The sequence below is a fragment of the Rhinopithecus roxellana genome, unplaced genomic scaffold, assembly GCF_007565055.1.
Source record: "Rhinopithecus roxellana isolate Shanxi Qingling unplaced genomic scaffold, ASM756505v1 contig1545, whole genome shotgun sequence".
Taxonomy (NCBI): Eukaryota; Metazoa; Chordata; class Mammalia; order Primates; family Cercopithecidae; genus Rhinopithecus; species Rhinopithecus roxellana.
Window position 1 is genome coordinate 98,876 of NW_022141723.1, and position 20,269 is coordinate 119,144.

The 20,269-nt window shown below is 40.9% G+C and overlaps 1 protein-coding gene across 1 annotated transcript; it reads right to left on the reverse strand.

The window, feature by feature from the left end:
* Positions 1-7,257: 7,257 nt before the first annotated feature.
* On the reverse strand, positions 7,258-11,045 carry LOC104673355 (spermatogenesis-associated protein 31E1). The gene is given in 7 exon segments (XM_030926346.1): positions 7,258-7,675; positions 7,677-8,136; positions 8,139-8,301; positions 8,304-9,223; positions 9,485-9,529; positions 10,076-10,134; positions 10,852-11,045. Coding segments are annotated over 7 exon segments (2,250 nt in total). The 5' UTR covers positions 11,037-11,045.
* Between the last annotated feature and the right edge of the window lie 9,224 nt (positions 11,046-20,269).

Below are 20,269 nucleotides of genomic sequence, written 5' to 3' on the forward strand. Positions count from 1 at the left end.
TATTGCATATTTCAGGAAAATAGTGTTATCAAACTGCTCAATGAAGAGAATGGTGTAACTCTGTGAGATGAATTAACACATCACAAGTCAGTTTCTCAGAAAGCTTCTTTCCAGTTATTATTGGGGGATACTTCCTTTTTCACCATATGCCTCAATTCGCTCCCAAATATGACTTTGCACATTCCACGAAAACAGGGTTAGCACACTGCTCTATGAAAAGAAAGCTTTAACTCTGTGAGATAAATTCACACATCACAAAGAACTTTCATAGAAGGCTTCTTTGTACTTTTTATCTGAGGATATTTCTTTTGTCGCACTAGGCTTCAATACGGTCCAAAATATGTGTTCTCAGATTCACCAAAAACAGTGCTACCAACGTCTCCATGAAAAGAATCGTGCAACTCTGTGAGATAAATTAAAAAAACACAACGCAGTTTCTCAGAAGGCTTATTTCTAATTTTTGTCTGAGGATATTTGCTCTGTCACCATAAGCTTCAATGGACTCTGAAATACCCCATTGCAGAATCCAAGAAAACAGTGTTAGCAAACTGCTCAAGGAAAGAACAATGTAATTCTCTGAGATGAATTCTCACATCACAAAGTATTTTCTCAGAAAGCTTGTTTTTACTGGAGGATATTTAGTTTTTCACCATAGGTCACAATGTGCTCCCAAATATCCTTTTGCAGATTCCACGAAAACAGTGTTAGCAAACTGCTCAATCAAAAGAAAGGTGTAACTGTTTGAGATGAATTCACACATCAAAAGGAGCTTTCTAAGAAAGCTTCTTTCTAGTTTTTATGTGAGGATATTTCCTTTGTCATTATAGGCTTCATTGAACTCAAAATATCCTATTGCAGATTCCTTGAAAACAGTGTTATCAAACAGCTAAATGATAAGGGTGGTGTAACTCTCTGAGATGAATTCACGCATCACAAAGCAGTTTCTCAGAAAGCTTCTTTCTACTTTTTATCTGAGGATATTTCCTTTTACACTATAGGCCTCCATGCACTCCCTAATATCCCTTTGCAGATTCCACAAAAACAGTATTAGCAAACTGCTCATGGAAAATAATAGTGTAACTATGTGAGATGAACTCACACATCACAAAGCATTTTCTCAGAAAGATTCTTTCTAGTTTTTTTCTGAGGATATTAACTTTGTCACCATAGGTTTCAATGTGATCCAAAACATCCCTTCTCAGATACCCAAAAAATAGTGCTACCAAACTGTTCCAAGAAAGGATCGTATAAATATGTGAGGTAAACTGACACATCACAAAGTGGTTTCTCAGAAAGCTTCTTTCTACTTTTTCTATGAGTATATTTCCTATGTCACCATAAGCTTCAATGAACTATGAAATATCCCATTGCAGATTCCAAGAAAAGAGTGTTAGCAAACTGCTCAATGAAAAGAACAGTGCAGCACTGTGTGGTGAATTCACACATCACAAGCAATTTCTCAGAAAACCTCTTTCTAGTTTTTATCTGAGGATAATTCCTTTTTCACTATAGGCTCCATGTGCTCCAATATATCGTAGCAGATTCCACTGAGTGTTAGCAAACAGTTCAATAAAATAAATTATGTAACTCTGTGACATGTATTCCCACATCAAAAGGTAGTTTCTCGGAAAGCTTCTTTATAGTTTTTATCCGAGGATATTTACTTTTTCACCATAGGCCTCAACGTGCTCACAAGTATCCCTTTGCAGATGCCATGAAAACAGTGTTAGCCAATGGCTCCATGAAAAGAAAGGTGAAACTCTGTGAGATGAATTCACATATCACAAACAACTTTGTAAGAAAGCTTCTTTCTGATTCTTATCTGAGGATACTTTGTCACCACAGGTTTCAATGCAATCCAAAATATCCCTTCTGAAATTCCCCAAATACAGTGTTACAAAACTGATACATGGAAAGAATTGTGTAACTCAGTGAGATGAATTAACACATCACAAAGCAGTTTCTCACATGGCTTCTTTCTACTTTTTCTATGAGGATATTTTCTATGTCACCATAAGCTTCAATGCACTCCAAAATATCCCATTTCAGATTCCATGACAATAGTGTTAGGAAACTGCTCAATGAAAAGAACGTTGTAACTCTGTGAGATGAAGTCACATATCACAAAGCAGATTCTCAAGATGATCCTTTCTTGTTTTTAGCTGAGGATATTTCGTTTTTCACCCTAGGCCTCAATGAACTCCCAGTTATTCCTTCACAGATGACACGAAAACAGTGTTAGCCAACTGCTCCATGATAAGAAACGTGTAACTCTGTGAGATGAATTCACACATCACAAAGCAGTTTCTGAGAAGGTTCTTTCTACTTTTTGTCTGAGGATATTTCCTTTTTCACTGTAGTCCTCAATGGGCTCCTAAATATCCCATTGCAGATTCCATGAAAACAGTGTTAGTAACCTTCTCCAGGAAAAGAAAGATGTAGCTCTATGAGGTGAATTCACACATCACAAAGAATGTCTTCAGAAAGCTTTTTTCTAGTTTTTATCTGAGGATATTTCCTTTGTCCCCATAGGCTTCATTGCGGTCCACAATATCACTTTTCCGATTCCCCAAAAACAATGCTACCAATCTACTCCATGAAAAGAATCATGATACTCTGTTAGATGAATTCACAAATCAAAGAGCAGTTTCTCAGAAACTTTTTTCAAGTTTTTGTCTGAGGATATATCCTTTTTCACCATAAACTTCAATGTGCCCCAAAATATCCCATCATAGATTCCAATAAAATAGTGTTAGCAAACTGCTCAGTGAAAACAACAGTGTAACACTGGGAGATGAATTCACACATCACAAAGCTGTTTCTCAGAAAGCTTCTTTCTAGTTTTCGTATGATGATATTTCTTTTGTCACCATGAACCTCAATAAGCTCCCAAACATCCCATTGCAGATTACAAGAAAACAATGTTAGCAAACCACTCAAGGAAAAACAGTGTAACTCTGCGAGATGAATTCACACATCACAAAGCAGTTTCTCAGAAAGCTTCTTTCCATGTTTTATCTGAGGATAATTAATTGTCACCATAGGCTTCAATGTAGTACACAGTATCCTTTCTCAGATTACCCCAAATCAGTTCTCTCAAACTGATCCATGAAAAGAATCATGTAACACCATGAACACATCACAAAGGGGTTTCTCAGAAATCTTCATTCTAGTTTTTATATGACGATATTTCCTTTGTCACTATAGGCCTCAATGCAATCCAAAATATCCCGTCTCATAGTCCCCAAAAACAGTACTACCACACTGCTCTATGAAAAGGATCATGTAACTGTGTGAGGTTAATTATTGTATCAAAAAGCGATTTTTCAGAAAACTTCTTTCTAGTTTTTGTCTGAGGATATTTCCTTTGTCATGCTAAGCATCAATGCTCTATGAAATATCCCATTGCATATTTCAAGAAAACAGCATTAGCAAACAGCTCAATGAAAAGAACAGTATAACTCTGTGATAAGAATTCACACATCACAAAGCAGTTTCTCAGATAGCTTGTTTTTGGTTTTTATCTGATGATATTTCCTTTGTCACCATTGGCTTCAATGTGCTCACTAATATCCTATTGCAGATACCACAGAAACAGTGTTAGCAAACTTCTCAATAAACAGAACTGTGTAACACTGTGAGTTGAATTCATACATCACAAAGAGCTTTCTCATAAAACTCCTTTCTAGTTTTTATCAGAGGATATTTTGTTTATCAGAGGATATTTCCTTTGTCAAAATAGCTTTCAATGCAATCCAAAATATCCTTTCTCAGATGCCCAAAAAACAGTGCTATGAAACTGATCCATGAAAAGAACCTTGCAGCTCTGTGAGGTGAATTAACACATCAGAAAGCGGTATTTCAGAAAGCTTCTTTCTAGTTTTTATAAGAGGATATTTCATTTGTCACCATAAGCTTCAATGTGGAACAAAATATCCCCTTGCAGATTCCAAGAAAACAGAGTTAGCAAACTGCTCAATGAAAAGAACAGTGTAATTCTCTTACATGAATTCACACATCACAAAGCAGTTTCTCTGAAAGTTTTCTAGTTTTTATCTGAGGATATTTCCTTTTTCACAACAAGCTTCAATGTGCTCTGAAATATTCCATTGTAGATTTCAAGAAAACAGTGTTAGTAAACTGCTCCATGAAAGCAACAGTGAAACTCTGTACATTTAATTCAAACATCACAGGGCTGATTTCAGAAAGTTTCTTTCTATTTTTTCTTTGAGGATATTTCCTTATTCACTAGAGGCCTCAATGTGCTCCCAAATATCCATTTGCAGATTCTACAAAAATAGTGTTAGCAAACTTCTCCATGAAAAGAAAAGTGTAAATCTGTGAGATAAATTCACACATGACAAAGACTTTCTCAGAAAGCTTCTTCATAGTTTTTATCTGAGGATATTTCCCTTGTCACCATAGGCTTCAATGCAATACAAAACATCCCTTTTCAGCTTCCCCAAAAACAGTGCTATCAAACTGATCCATGAGAAGATTCGTGTAATACTGTGCAATGAATTCTCACATCACAGTTTCTCACAATGTTTCTTTCTAGTTTTTGTCTGAGGATATTTACTTTTTCACAATAAGCTTCAATGCGCTCTGAAATATCCCATTGTAGATTGCAAGAAAACAGTGTCAGCAAACTGCTTAATACAAAGAACACTGTAACTCTGTGAGTTGAATTCATGCATCACAGAGCCGTTGCTCAGAAAGCTTCCTTTTCGTTTTTCAATGAGGATATTTCCTTTGTCACCATAGGCTTCAATGCACTCCCAAATATCCTGTTGCAGACTCCAAGAAAACAGTGCTATCACAGTTCTGAAAGAGAAGAATGGTGTAACTGTGAGAAGAATTCACCCATAACAAGCCAGTTTCTCAGAAAGCTTCTTTGTAGTTATTATTTGAGGATATTTCATTTTTCACCATAGGCTTCAATGCGCTCCCAGATATCCCACTGTAGATTCCATGAAAACAGTGTTAACACACTGCTCCATGAAAACAAATGTGGAACTCTGTGAGATGAATTCACACATCCCAAAAGCCTTTCTTGGAGAGCTTCTTTCTAGTCGTTATCTGAGGATAATTTCTGTGTCACCCTGGGCTTCAATGCTATCCAAAATATCCCTACTCAGATACCCGAAAAACAGTGCTACCACACTGCTCGTGTAGCTCTGTGAGATGAACACATCACAAAGTGGTTTCTCAGAAAGTTTATTTCTAGTTTTTATATGAATGTACTTCCTTTGTCAATGCAAGCGTCAATGCGCTCTGAAGTATCCCATTGCAGATTACTAGAAAACGGAGTTAAAAAACTGCTCAATGAAAACTACAGTGTAACTCTGTGAGATGAATACACTCATTACAGAGCAGTTTGTGAGAAAGCTTCTTTCTAGTTTTAAGCTGAGGATATTTCCTATTTCACCATACACATCAGTGTGCTCCCAAATATCCCTGTGCAGATTCCATGAAAACAGTGTTAGCAAACTGGTCCATGAACAAAAAGGTGTAACTCTGTGAGATAAATGCACACATCACACAGAGGTTTCTCTGAAAACTTCTTTCTAGTTCTAATCTGAGGATATTTCCTTTGAAAACATAGGCTTCAAAACGATCCAGAATATCCCCCCTCAGATTCCCCAAAAACAGTGCTATCAAACTGATCCATTGAAAGGATCATGTAAGTCTGTGAGATGAATTCACAAATCACAAAGGAGTTTCACAGAAAGTTTCTTTCTTGTTTTTATCTGAGGATATTTCCTTTGTCACCATAAGCTTCAATGTGCTCCAAAATATCCCATTGCAGATTCGAAGAAAGGAGTGTTAGCGAACTGCACAATGAAATGAACAGTGTAACTCTACGAAATGAATTCACACATCACAAACCAATTTCTCAGAAAGCTTCTCTCTCATTTTTTTCTGAGGATATTTCCTTTTTCAGTATAGGCCTCAGTGAACTACAAAATGTCCCTTTGCAGATTCCATGAAAACAATGTTAGCAAACTGACCCATAAAAAGAAAGATGTAACTCTGTGAGATGCATTCACACATCACAAAGTAGTTTCTCAGAAAGCTTCTTTCCAGTTGTCATCTGAGGATATTTCCTCAGCCTCTGTAGGCTTCAATAACAACCAAAATATCCCTTCTCAGATTCCCCAAAAACTGTGCTACCAAACTGATCCCTGAAAAGTATCGTGTAACACTGTGAGATGAATTAACACATCACAAAGCACTTTCTCAGAAAGCTTCTTTCTAGTTTTTAAATGAGGATAATTTCTTTGTCACCATAAGCTTCCATACACTCTGATATATCCCATAGCAGATTCCAAGAAAACAGTGTTAGCAAACTGCTGAATAAAAAGAACAGTTTAACTCTGTGAGATGATTTCACACATCACAAAGCAGTTTCTCAGAAAGTTCTTTCTAGTGTTTATCTGAGGATAAATCCTTTTTAACCATAGGACTCAATGCACTCACAAATAACTCTTTGTAAATTCCATGAAAACGGTGTTAGCAAACCACTCTATGAAAAGAAAGGTACAAGCCTGTGAGGTGAATTCACACATCACAAATAACTTTCTCAGAAAGCTTTATTCTATTTATTATCTGAAGGTATTTCCTTTGTCACCAAAGGCTTCAAGGTCATCCAAAAAATCCCTTCTCAGATTCCCCAAAAAGAGTGCTACCAAACTACTCCACAAAAAGAATCATGAAACTATGTGTAATTAATTCACACGTCACAACAGTTTCTCAGAAAGTTTCTTTCTCGCTTCTTTCGGTGGATATTTACTTTTTCACCATATGCTTCAATGTGCTCCAAAATATCCCCTGTAGATTCCAAGAAAACAGTGTGAGCAAACTGCTCAATGAAAAGAACAATGTAAAACTGTGAGAAGAGTTCACACGTCACAAAGCAGTTTATCGGAAAACTTCTTTTTGGTTTTTATCTGATTACACTTTCTTTGTCATCATTGGCTTTAATGTGCTCCCAAATATTGTATTGTAGATTCCATGAAAACAGTGCTAGCAAACTCTTTAATGAAAAGAATGGTGTAACTCTGTGAGATGAATTAACACGTCAAAAAGCAGTTTCTCAGAAACCTTCTTTCTATTCAAGTTTTTATATGAAGGTATTATTTTGTCACCATAAGCTTCAATGCGCTGCAAAATATTCCATTGAAGATTCCAAGAAAGCTGTGTTAGCAGACTGCTAAATGAAAAGAACACTGTAACTCTGTGAGATGAATTCACACATCACAAAGCCATGAACCAGGAGTGACACACAGACACGGGGATCCAGCTCTCCTTGATCTCCCCCACCTTCCTGTCCAGAGGGACCTGCAGCTTGTTTTCCAAATGCTTTCTGTCGGGGCCCCAGGGTGTGGAACTTACTGATTGGTACTTCCAAGGCTTCCTGAAGTCACCGTCTGCCTCCTCCTTGTCTTTCTCCAGAACCTTCACTGAATTCCTTCCTGTGCCTTGATCCTGGCTTGGTTGTGCCTCTAGTTTGGACCCTAAGCACCTCTTCCCAGAGAACCTCCTGAGCCCTGTCTTCTGCATATCCTTCCTGCCCTTACCTGCAAATTCAGAAGCCTGGGAGGGCAAGAGGACCCCCTGTGTGTCTTCTGCCTGACCCTGGGGCCTCCCTGGGAATTCCCCCTCAGGTTGCAGAGGTCTCCAGATGGAATCTGCTGGGAGGGCCATGGGACTGCTCCTTTCACATGGCACTACTTCCTTGCCACCGGTGCTCTGGGATCTCAGTGCTGGAGGCAACCCCAGAAAGAATGGAGGCTGACTGGGGCCTCTGGAAAGCTGACCTCTTCTGGGGAAGGTGGGCAGTGGGCTGGCTCAGGACAGCCTGAGAATTTTTTAGGAGAAAGGGAAAAGCCCTCTTCCACTTTGGTCACTTCTGCAAGGGCCATTCAAGATACTCCATTCCATTGGGGATGACACACTGTGCCTTCTCATTGGATGTAGGGCAAGATGCCCCACAGAACCTGATCTGGGGTACAGAAGAGCATGGTAGGCTTGGGACAGGGGGTGAGAAGTGGGACTGCTTCTGGATCCCAGCCAGAGGTGGGGGCTGGGACTGGGGCCAGGTTGAAGTGAAAGGTTGGAGCTGGGCCATGTGTGGGGCTGGGGCTATGCCTGGGAAAGCTGTGAGGATGCCTCAACCTCAGGTTCACCTTGAAGAGAAGTAGAGGCTTTATCCAATGGTACAGAGTACACATTCTGTGAGGAAGGGTTCCTAGAAACCCAGGCCATGGCCACCAGGGACTCCCTATTGAAAGAGGGGAGAAGAGGTCTCAGAAGAGCTGGCTGCATTTCCACTGTAAGTGGTCCCCCATGGACTTGGCATCAGAGACCTGCTGAGGACCAGGCAGCTGCTGTGGTTGGGTTGTCACATTCCAGAAGGGATTTAGAGTCGTGATGTCCCACTCCTTCCCCAGTGATGTCATCTGCAGGTAGTCTGCCTGCCCCCTTTCTTTCTCCTGCCACATCTTCATCACTGCTCTATTGGTGATGAGAGTTTCCAGCCACTTCTGCATGTCGAGGTGGATGAATGTGCAGGCACCTACCTCCATCTGCCTGGGTGTGGGGTCTCCCCAGAAGGAAGCCTCTAGGGGGTGGTCAGGAAGATGCTGTTGCTGAGATTTGCTATGTGAGCAAATGGAAAGGCCCCAGGTGGTGGCAGCCTCCCTCCAGCAGGAGAGGTCCCAGATGGGATCACTGGAGCACCCAAAGCCAGAGATCACCCTGGTTGGAGAAGGCAGCCCCTGGTTGTGTAAAAGGCAGCTCTGGGGAATGGGGCATATTGTGAAGCCACACTGAAATTCAGCCAGGCTGGAGTTGGGTGGAGGTGGAGAGGAGGCCACGGGAACATGGGGCTGTGGTGAAGGAGGAAAAAGCACATGTGGCTGAGGTGCAGGGTGTTTTAGGGGTAACAAGGGCTCTGGTGACCTGGAGGTACTCAGGGTTGAGGGTGGTCAAAAACGCTCTAAGGTGGTCGTTGTGCCTGGTGATAGGGTGGAGGCCAGAGTAGCTGGGAGAGCCCTTGGGGACAAGCTAGTGGGAGATGGACATTGCATGCATTTCCCATGCAGTTGGTGGGCCTTAGCAGGTGCTGGTTGGTACATGTCACCCAGGGGGTCTCCACATAAGGGTAGGTGAGAGCCACCCTCCCCAGTGAGCTTTCTCAGGTGGCTACAGTAGACATGAGGCACAAGCTGCAGCTAGGGGCAGGTGGGGCTGGGAGGTCGGGAAGGCTAGGCACCTGGTGCCCACAGCTCCTCCACCTCCCCCACTGCTGACTTCACAAAGTTCTGTCTATGTCAGCCTCAGGGCTTCAGTCCATTCCTGTTCCCTTTCCAGGACCTCTCCCTCCCAGGTCACCACCAGGCCCTAAGGTTGCATCAGAGGCCGTGGTATAAAGGAGGACATGGAGGGAAGGGGGAGTCTCCTCATCTTTCCGGAGGGTTGGTCAGGCCCTCAGTCTCCCCCAGCTCCCTCAGGAGGATTCTGCAAGCTTGAAGTCAGGAGACTGGGTTATGGTGGGGAGGGCAGTGCCAGCAAACTTCACAGGAGGCTGAGTGGCTGTCTCTTTAGGGGATACCATGGGGAACTAGACCCTGAAACCCACACATCTGTGTCCAAGGCCACATGCCCCCAGTGGTGACAGCAAGGTGTGCACTCTGCAGAACTTTTGTCATTTGCAAAAAGTGCTTCCATGTACACCCCCTCATGGGTGTCACAACCATCTAGTGGGGAGAGCAGACGGGGTGGTCTCTAAGAGGAGTCAGCCATGGCCGAGGAGAACAGCTGTCTGCATGGACCTGGAGCCTCCCTGACCTCCCCCTGTAACCTGGCAGGTCTTGGTGCCTTCCCCACAGCGCCCCCTTATGGACAATACCAGTTCCCGGGCCCAAGGTTTCATTCCCACAGATAATCTGAGGAGGCCCCGGGTTCTGATTTCCCTCCCAGGAGCTTCCTCTCAGGCCTCTGCAAACGACTTCCTCGGGCACAGGCGATGCTCAGTCACCTCTGGGGAGTCCGTGGAGCAGTAGAGCCTCACCTTTCAGAGCTAGGATCTTCTTCCTGCTCCTGGGCCTCCCAATCTCTTCCTTTGATGGTAAGAAGGCAAGCAAGAGTGAGGGACTGGGACCATTTCTCAGTTTCCTCTTCCCCCGGCCAGCTGCACACACGCAGTGCTCATGAGTAACACGGCTTTCTGCCTGTAGCTCAGGGAGCTCTGTGTGCGTTTCTTTTACTCATGTTTCATTGATGAAATGTTTTCTGTTTTCCTTCTTAGGGAAATGCAAGTGGGGGTTTTGTGTGTGACTCCACCCTGGATATCCCCAGTCCCTGCTCCTCTGCTGAAGGCAGACCCAGGCTCAGGCCTACAGGCACCTCTGAGTAGGATTCTGCTTCGAAGGAGGCCAGACATGAATCCAGGCTCTGGCGGGAGGCTCTCAGGGTCTCAGCACAGCTCCCAGATCACCCCACATAGAAGTGTCTGGGCCCCCAGGTACCAGCCTCGGAAAGAAGCTGATGAGCCAGAGCTGGGGCCTGTCTTCCCACAAAGACCTCGCCCCTCTCCTGATCTGGTCCTCGCGGCTGAGTCCAGTGTTGGTTTTTGCTCTGATGCCTCCTGCACATGTCACAGATGGTCTGGGAGCTGGGGATGGAATCCTCCGCCCACTCCCACCCCTGCCTGCCCTGCCCTTCCCTAGATGGATGATGAGATTTCCCATCGCAGAAGGGTCTCTCGTTGCTTAGGAAAAGTGGGAATGAGGGGAGGAAAAGAAGAGAGAGTCTTTCTCTGTGGGGCTGGGCTGCGGGCTCCTTACCTTCCTGCTGCTCCTCTTCCTTCCAAGCGGGGGTGACGGTGGGTCACTGGGAAGGTAGGAGAGTAATAGGAAGAGAAACCCTCAGCTCCACACTCAGGTGAGAATGAAATCCACAATCCAGGGAGTGGAGCTGGGGCCCAGCCATGTGGCACTAGGGCTTTCCAGAGGAAAGAGCATTTTTTCCATCTGAAGTGCAATGTCACCTTCAAGCAACTGAGACCTGGGCATCACTTTTGGGACTAGAGACTGGGGCCCAGGCCTGCATCACAGAACTGGGGACCTCCTCCTCACCAAGGGCTCCTGACGGCAGGGCAAGGGCAGTGGGAGGAGGAGGCTGAAGCACAGCCCCGCCCTCAGGTCCCAGTTCCAGTCCCTCCATGCTCCTGGGTCCCCCAGATCTTTTCTTCCCTCTCCAGTTTCTCACCCTGTCAGAGACAGTCCTGGGCGCATTTTCTATTCTGTTTCCTGGAACACAGATGTTACCTGGTTTTGTGGAGATCTCTGTGCCAGTCCCTCAATTTCCCATGTTTTTAAGATCTAGACTTCTCCCTGGAGTTTCTGTTATTTCTCCAGTTTCTTGCTCTCAGAATCTCATTTGTTTGCAGTTCTAGCTTTCCCCCTTAATATGTTCTAATCTTGCATCAACTCAGACATAGAACTTACTTCATTTGTATTTATTGATCATTGTGAATTTTGATTACAATTTTCATAGGTTTTTAAATGTTTAATATTTATTTTTGTGGGCACGCAGTAGGTGTATATTTTAATGGAGTACATGAGACACTTTCATTCAGGCATGCAGTGTGTAATCATCGCAGCATAGTAAATGAGGTGTCCATCACCTCCAGCCGTTTTCCTTTGTGTTACAAACCACCCAATTATCCTCTTCATTTTTTAAATGTACAATTACATTATTATTGACTATAGGCATTCTAGTGCTGTCAAATACTATAAATACTCAATTTTATTCATTCTTTCTAATTACTTGTTTTATCCATTTACCATCCCCACCTCTCTGCCACTGGGCCTTTCCAGCCTCTAGTAACCATCCTTCTACTCTGTATCTCCATGAGTTTGACTGTTTAATTTTTAGCTCTTACAAATAAGAGAGAACATGTGAAGTTTGTTTGTCTTTCTTTCCTTAATTTCACTTAATGACCTCCAGTTCCATCCATGCTATTGCAAATAATAGGCTCTCATTGCTTTTCTATGGCTGCAGAGTACTCCACTGCATGTATATACCACCTTTTCTTTATACTGTTGTCTGTTGACGAACACTCACTAGGTTGATTCAAAATCTTGGCTATTGTGAACAGTGCTAGAAGGAACATGGGAGTGCATGTATCCCTTCAATCTACTGATTTCCTTTCTTCTGGGTACGTACCCAGCAGTGGATCATATGGTAGCTCTAGTTTTAGTTTTTGAGGAACCTCCTAACTGTTCTCCATAGAAGCTGTACTGACTCACATTTCCACCAACAGTGTGTGAGGGTTCCCTTTATATCCTCGCCAGCATTTGTTATTGCCTGTCTTTTAGAGAAAAAGCCATTTTAACTGGGGTGAAATGAGATCTCATTGTAGTTTTGATTGCCTTTCTCTGAATTCACTGATGTTGAGCACCTTTTCATATACCTGTTTGCCATTCATATGTCTTTTTTTGAGAAATGTCTGTTCAGATGCTTTATGTATCTTTTTAAAATTATTCTGTTTTAACTTCTGGGCTACATGTGCAGGATGTGTAGGTTTGTTACATAGGTAAATGTGTGCCAATGTGGTTTGCTGTACCTATCAACCCATCATGTAGGTATTAAGCCCGGTATGCATAAGCTATTTTTCCTGATGATCTCTCCTGCTTCTGACAGACCCTAGAGTGTGTTGTATCCCTGCCTGTGTGCATGTGTTCTCTTTGGTTGGCTCCCACTTATAAGTGAGAACATGTGGTGTTTGGTTTTCTGTTCCTATATTAGTTTGCTGAGGATAATGGCTTCCAGCTTCATCCATGTCCCTGCAAAGGACATAATCTCATTCTTTTTTGTGACCACCTAGTGTTCCATGATTTATATGCACTACATTTTCTTTATCCAGTCTATCAATGATGGGCATTTGGGTTGATTCCATGTCTTTGCTACTGTGAATAGTGCTGCAATGAATATATAGGTGCATTCATCTTTATAAAATAACAATTTATATTCCTTTGGGTATATACCCAGTAATGGTATTGCAGGGTCAAATGGTATTTCCAATTCTAAATCTTTGAGGAATCGCCACAGTGTCTTCCACGATGGCTGAACTAATTTAAATTCCTGCCAACAGTGTAAAAGCACGTTTCTGTTTCTCCTCAAACTCACCAGCATCAGTTGTTTCTTGACTTTTTAATAATTGCCATTCTGACGGGCATGTGATGGTATCTCATTTTGGTTTTGATTTCCATTTATCTAACTATCTGTGTTGGGAGCAAACCCACCAAAATCCAGCATAAACTGGCCCCAAGACTGGTCATAAACAAAATCTCTGCAGCACTGTGACATGTTCATAAAGGCCCTAACGCCCAAGCTGGAAGGTTGTGGGTTTACAGGAATGAGGGCAAGGAAAACCTGGCCCACCCAGGGCAGCAAGCCACTTAAAGGCATTCTTAAGCCAAAACAATAGCAGGAGCAATCTGTGTCTTAAGGACGTCTTCCTGCTGCAGTTAACTAGCCTAACCTATTCCTTTAATTCAGCCCATCCCTTCATTTCCCATAAGGGATACTTTTAGTTAATTTAATATCTATAGAAACAATGCTAATGACTGGTTTGCCGTTAATAAATATGTGAGTAAATCTCTGTTCAGGGCTCTCAGCTCTGAAGGCTGTGAGACCCCTGATTTCCCACTTCACACCTCTATATTTCTGTGTGTGTGTCTTTACTTCCTCTAGTGCCGCTGGGTTAGGGTCTCCCCAACCGAGCTGGTCTCAGCAAATGGTGTCCATAATGCGGGCTTGATCCAGGTTGAAGTAGCTCACTGTGACAAAGCTGCCCTCATTTTTTTCTCTTTGCAAATCAAAGAAGGGAGTCATGTTGGGAGCAAGCCCCCCAAAATACAGCCATAACTGGGCCCATGACTGGCCACAAAGAAAATCTCTGCAGCACTGTGACATGTTCATAATGACCCTAAAGCCCAAGCTGGAAGGTTGTGGGTTTACGGGAATGAACTGAAGGAACACCTGGTCTACCCAGGGTGGCAAACCACTTAAAGGCATTCTTAAGCCACAAACAATAGCATGAGCGATCTGTGTCTTAAAGATGTGTTCCTGCTGCAGTTAACTAGCCCAACTTATTCCTTTAATTTGGCCCATCCCTTCGTTTCTCATAAGGGATACTTTTAGTTAATTTAATATCTATAGAAACAATGCTAATGACTGGTTTGCTGTTAATAAATATGTGGGTAAATCTCTGTTCAGGGCTCTCAGCTCTGAAGGCTGTGAGACCCCTGATTTCCCACTTCACACCTCTATATTTCTGTGTGTGTGTCTTTCATTCCTCTCGCACCACTGGGTTAAGGTCTCCCCAACCAAGCTGGTCTTGGCAATCAGTGATGTTGAGCTTTTTTCCATATGTTTGTTGGCTGCATCTATATCTTCTTTTGAGAAGTGTTTGTTCATGTCTTTTGCCCACTTTTTAATGGGTTTGTTTCTTTTCTTCTTATAAACTTCCTTAAATTCCCTGTAGATTCTGGATATTGGACTTTGTCAGGTAGATAGATTGCAACAATTTTCTCCCATTCTATGGGTTATCTGTTCATTATGATGATAGTTTCTTTTGCTGTGCAGAATCTCTTTAGTCTAATTAGATCCCATTTGTCAATTTTTGCTTTTGTTACAATTGTTTTTGGTGATTTCAACATAAAATATTTGCCCATGCCTATGACCTGAATGGTATTGCCTAGATTTCTTTCTAGGGTTTTTATAGTTTTGTCTTTTACACTTAAGACTTTAATTTATCTGGAGTTAGTTTCTATATAGTGTGTAAGGAAAAGATCCATTTTAAATATTCTGTGTATAGCTAGCCAGTTTTCACAACACCATTTATTAAATAGGAAGTTCTTTCCCCATTGCTTGTTTTTGTCAAGTTCGTCTTCTTGCCTAGAGATTACACATTGAATTACCATTTGGAGATCATCCTCCTCACACACACGTGGTGTGGATCAAAGGTAACAGGGGCCAAAAGGAGAAAGTTTGAGCCTTTCCAGTTCAATATTGCTGCTGAACAAAGTGACTTGTGTCTATTTTGTTACACATATTTTACATTGGCTGGGAAGGAAAATATTTATTTGATTCGCCATGCAGCCTGTTGGGCAGCATCTTGCAAAATTGAGAAGCTTTGCTTATGGTTCCATCAAACAGAAAAGGATGATTTTATTTAGTAATGGGGCTTGGCTCCCATATCTATGATACAGTGAACGGAGACATCAAAGCTGCTCTGTTCTTCTGAAAGCTGCAGAGAAAGGGAACCCAGAAACCTGGTTTGCTGGCAAAAAAAAAAAGGGCAAGAAATTCTTACCAACCAAGTTTCTCATCTTTTTTTGTCTCTCTCTCTGTCTCTCTCCCTCCTTCTCCCACTGGTTGTGTGTGTGTGTGTGTGTGTGTATGTGTGTGAGTGCAAATGTAAACATGATTATTTGTCTCCTCTGCAAAGGTTTAATAGAAAAAAGGATTTGTGAGACTAGTCTTAGGCTGTAGCAAATCTGGAGCAATTTTTGCTAAGAATTTGTCTTTCTGTTTTGTTCTTTAATGGAGAGAGAGGTATCACAGGAGAGAAGATGGGCTTAGAACCACCACAAGCCTGCTTTTCAAGCCAGCCTGGCAGCTGGTCATTTACAAAGTTGCAGGGAGTCCCTGAGACTAGTGCCATATGAAGTTTCTCTCTTTTTGTTTTATATACTTGAGAACTTAACCTTGTGACCATGTGAGAAAGAAACCTTGATACTTTCTCTTGGTCTCTGCCATCCAGCAGACAGGAATTTGGGGATTCATTTACAGCTCTAAACATTATCTTGGGCAGTTAAAAGCCTTTGCCAGCTTGAAACTGACTCCTCTAGGCTCTTTCTGGGAAGAGCAACAGAACCTGCTGAATGCTGTAGCTCAGTAACCAAGGCTTTGGTCTTTGGACAGTGGCTGCCCCCAGGTTCAATTCATGGCTTTGGGATTGATTCCTTTCTGGTTTGTTATTTGTGTAACTTTGACATTTTTTGAGGGTTCCCCACCCCATGGATAGTTTCTGATTTCCTGTCTTGAATTTTCCTTTCTCTGAACTACCATGGGGAAATTCTAAAGTTTTTTTTTAAAAAAACTGTTTACTACCTCTTTGAAACACTTCATGAGTTCATGGTTAAGTTATAACCTTAGTTAATACATATTAATTTCATGTGAGAGGTTATCTGGTATGGAATTCAAAAGTCAGAAATGTTGGCTATGCTCACCAGAGCCTGGTAATAAGAGATTTTAAGAGATTTTTTAACAAAAGAACTGTATAATTAAAAGTGGTTTAATTAAAAATAGATATCCAGAGTTCGATGGGGTAACACTGGATATCTATTTTCATGCCTGTAATGCCAGTAGTTCAGGAGGCCAAAGCAGGATGATTTCTTGAGCTCAGGAGTTTGAGACAAGCCTGGAAAACAAAGTCAGACCACTTTACAACAATAAATAAATAAATAAATAAATAAATAAATAAATAAATAAATAAATAAATAAAGTATCCAAACTATGTCTGTTTATAAGACCTTTATCTTTTCCTCTTCTTGAGTCATGTCTTTCTGGAAAAAGTTTTTTTCTTCTGAATTGTTTTCCTCCATTTTTTCTCCTTGCCACTCTTGAGGCTCACATGAGAGAACCTAGATAAATTCTAACAGCCTGGGACTCATAGAGGAAAACAGAGGAGGTGCCACAGACCCCATTCTGAGAAAAACCTGTTTTCCTCATGGAACCTCAGGAACTGATCTCCCTCAAAATCTAAGTCTTGGTTTAATTTTCAATTTTATATTTTGTTACCTGATTTTTTTTGGGGGGGGGCATGTCAGAAATTCCTTCACATTATGAGAGAGCTTTTAGTCCATAGTTTGTAATAAACAGATGAGAAATACACTATAAGAGACTGTTAATGGCAATTAGGAGGAATACATGGCTCTTTGCATGCTTGGATCAGAGAAGCATGCTCTTGACCACCTAGAAGGTATGGAAACATCCCTAACCCCACTGAGAGATGAGAATCCATGGGGGATGGGCTGATTACAAAATGTGCTGATGGGCTTTGGGTTATTTTTTGCAATAAAATGCAGGGTAGAAGCACTGCAGTAGCTTCTTCTGTAGTATTTCCCTATGGGGGGAGTCCATGATTCCATATAAAATGGTACCCTTAATTTGGGGGATCTGTTTTTGCCTTCCAGCTATGCCTGCTTATTAGGGCCTAGAAACTGCATGCTTTCCTAGCCCTGCTTCTCAAAGGGCTCTAGCTCGATTCCCGTAATCCCATTAGGTAACTTAAGAAACGGCAAATGAAAAATCTTACAATGACTGGATTTTCTCTCTGTCTTTGTATTTATATGTGATATGTGTGTGGTGTTTACATAAAAGAGTTCTAATTAATTGGTTTAAAGAAAAGTAAGAACAGACTTCATCTGTACTTCTGTCCTGTGTCTGTCCTAATGTCCACACCTAGCACATAATTAGAATGACCTACTAACCAGGTTTTTCACCAAAAATAGAAGTTTTACAGAGTTAACAGTGTAACATGTATTTGAGGCTACTGAAGAAACAGTTCCACTTGCAAGGCATGTAAGAAAAGTAGAATGTACTTTTGGTAAAAGATTGTAAGAAGACATAGGGAATATGGATTTCTTGCCCAAGTTTAGAGGGTTAAAGTATTGCTTTAAGGGAGATAGGAAAAATCTAAAAGTTTAAGTAAGTTGTGGAAGGTTTATAAAAAATTAATTGTAAAAGAAATTTTGTGTGTAAACATATTGGCTAACGTTAAAGGGGTATTAGTCAATGTTTCCATAAGTTGAACATAGGAATAAAAGCATAACAGAGTTTTCTTGAAACATGGTTTGGCTCCATAAGAACAACAACTAAATTGTAAAGGGTTATAAAAAGTTTATAGAAACATTATCTTACAGTTAAACTAATTAACACTGGATAGATTTATAGAATTTCACTAAAAAACTAGCTTTAGCATTAAAGATGCAATAATGCAAACATGAACTTTGGTTTTCTCTTTTGATAAAGATTCTTAAGTAATACTGAGAGGCAATGAAAAAATTTTGTTTGCCTTTCAAGGGAGGAGAGAGAGAAGAGACCAATTCAACAGGCTTCATGCTGTCTTCACTGGGTCTTGTAGTTTGAGAAAATGAGTCTCTTTTCTATCAGACTAAAGGTTTTTTCCTTTTTAAAACTTTGTGAGTTATCATTTTGGATAAACAAATGACTTATGGTAACCTAGGGTTCTATTTTGTGATATCCAGTGTTTTAAACCTTTGATATTTGACAAACCTGCCAAGATCATATTCAAAGATAAAAAATAGGTCCCCTACAGTCCGAAAAGACATAGTCTGCTTATTTAATGTATTGAAATCATGCAGAAAACATGGCCAAATATAAAATGGTGCTTAGCGTTCTTTGGGCTATATTCATATAAATACCTTATTAGCATGTATTTCAAAATTGTATAAGATTCCTATAATTTTGATATGCCTTAGCACACATTTGACAAGAACATTTGTAACCTCTGTGGCACACAATAATTTAACATAACAATTATAATGTTCTTGTCAATTGTGTTTGACTTTGGCTGTCCTAAAATGTCTTCTCATCCACAGATAATTGTTGTCTTGCTCTGATACTCTTTAGAGGGTGGTTTTATAATCAGTAATAAAACTTGGACAGGTGCTCTTGAATGCAAGTTTCTGATAGCTTTGGAGATTGCAACATTAGAATAAAGGAAAAAACCTTCAGGACTCTCATGGAGAGCTGAAATGTTCTTGAATATTAAGCAGAACAGGGGCTTACTGAATGGGATGAACTAATAGAAAACTGAACTAATCTTTTCCTTTGCCTTTTTTTTTTTTGCTTAAAACATGGCTGATCCTTTGATCCTTTTTGTTTTTCAGAGAGCCAAGAAAACTTTTCTTTTGAGCTACTTACAGCTTTTAACAACTGAATAAAATATATTCCTGTGAACAAAATTTGGAGCATATTTGTTTCTCTCTACCTGATTTGCCCAGAATCTGGAAGCTCTTTGCAAGTATTCTTAATTTATGGCTACATAATTATTTGCATAAATACAATAAGAATGCTTTCTTTTGCAACAGGACACAATTGGAGAAACTGTTTATTTTACCAAGGTTTTGACTGGAATGGCATGCTTTTGTTTAAGGAATCAAATTTGACTTCCAAAGCCAATAAAAACCCCTAGGGAAAACTGGCCTCATACCTTGTCTACGCATTCCCTGTACAGGGTTTCTAACCTATGGTATGTAAAGAATATCACTTTCCAACAGGCTCAGGAATCTTAAGTTAACCTGGCATCTCAAGAAGAGAGGAATGTACCCAACTCATAGGCATTTGAGAGTACAAACCCATGGCTGGGATGGGCTTTTAAAAAGTCTTATCTTAGTTTCTTTATACAGAGTTCCAACAAAGCCAATTTAAAAGGCCTACGTGAAAAATAATTATTCTTGCTATGCTGTATGCAGATAATCATGCCAAGTGTAATAAAATTAAAGTTTATTTCACAAACAAATTGGTCCTCTCAGGATTTATTTTTAATAAAAATAAGGAGTGAAGAAAGAAAAAATTATGCTTCAAAAACTATAGTACACGTGTTATTAGTTGTTTTTGAGGTTTGTTTGTTTTTTTTCTGCCATTTAAACTGAAACCTAAATTTTGGGAAGCTACAAGTGCCCAAACTAATGCTTTTAAGTCTTTACTTTTAAAACTGTGACTTGCACTCCTTATCCTAGAACTCATTATTTATCTTATTGTACACTGTTTTCTTAAATGTTGTACTAAAACTGTAGATAAGAATATGAATGCCTTTGTCATGAAAGCCTTGGAACGTCAGCCCAGCCTGCATGAGTACACTCAAACAGCTCAGATAGCTGCAAAGCAGTTCTGCTTCTCTCACCTTGGGGTCAACACCTACCCCACCAAGCCCCCTGTCAGCAGGAGGAATCCAGAGCAATTGGCGGCCTTTTTCCATCTTCATAGCCCACATCTTAAGAATAAGGTGCTATGAAACCCTAAGGGAGGGATTGAAACAGCCTTTGCAAAAATTATAACTGAGGAAATTATGACAGTGGAAGAGATCAAACCTAACCGATTTTATCTTGCTTCTAACCGTTAAGCTGTCCTTGTTCATTCCTGGGCACAGGCCAAACTAACCTTG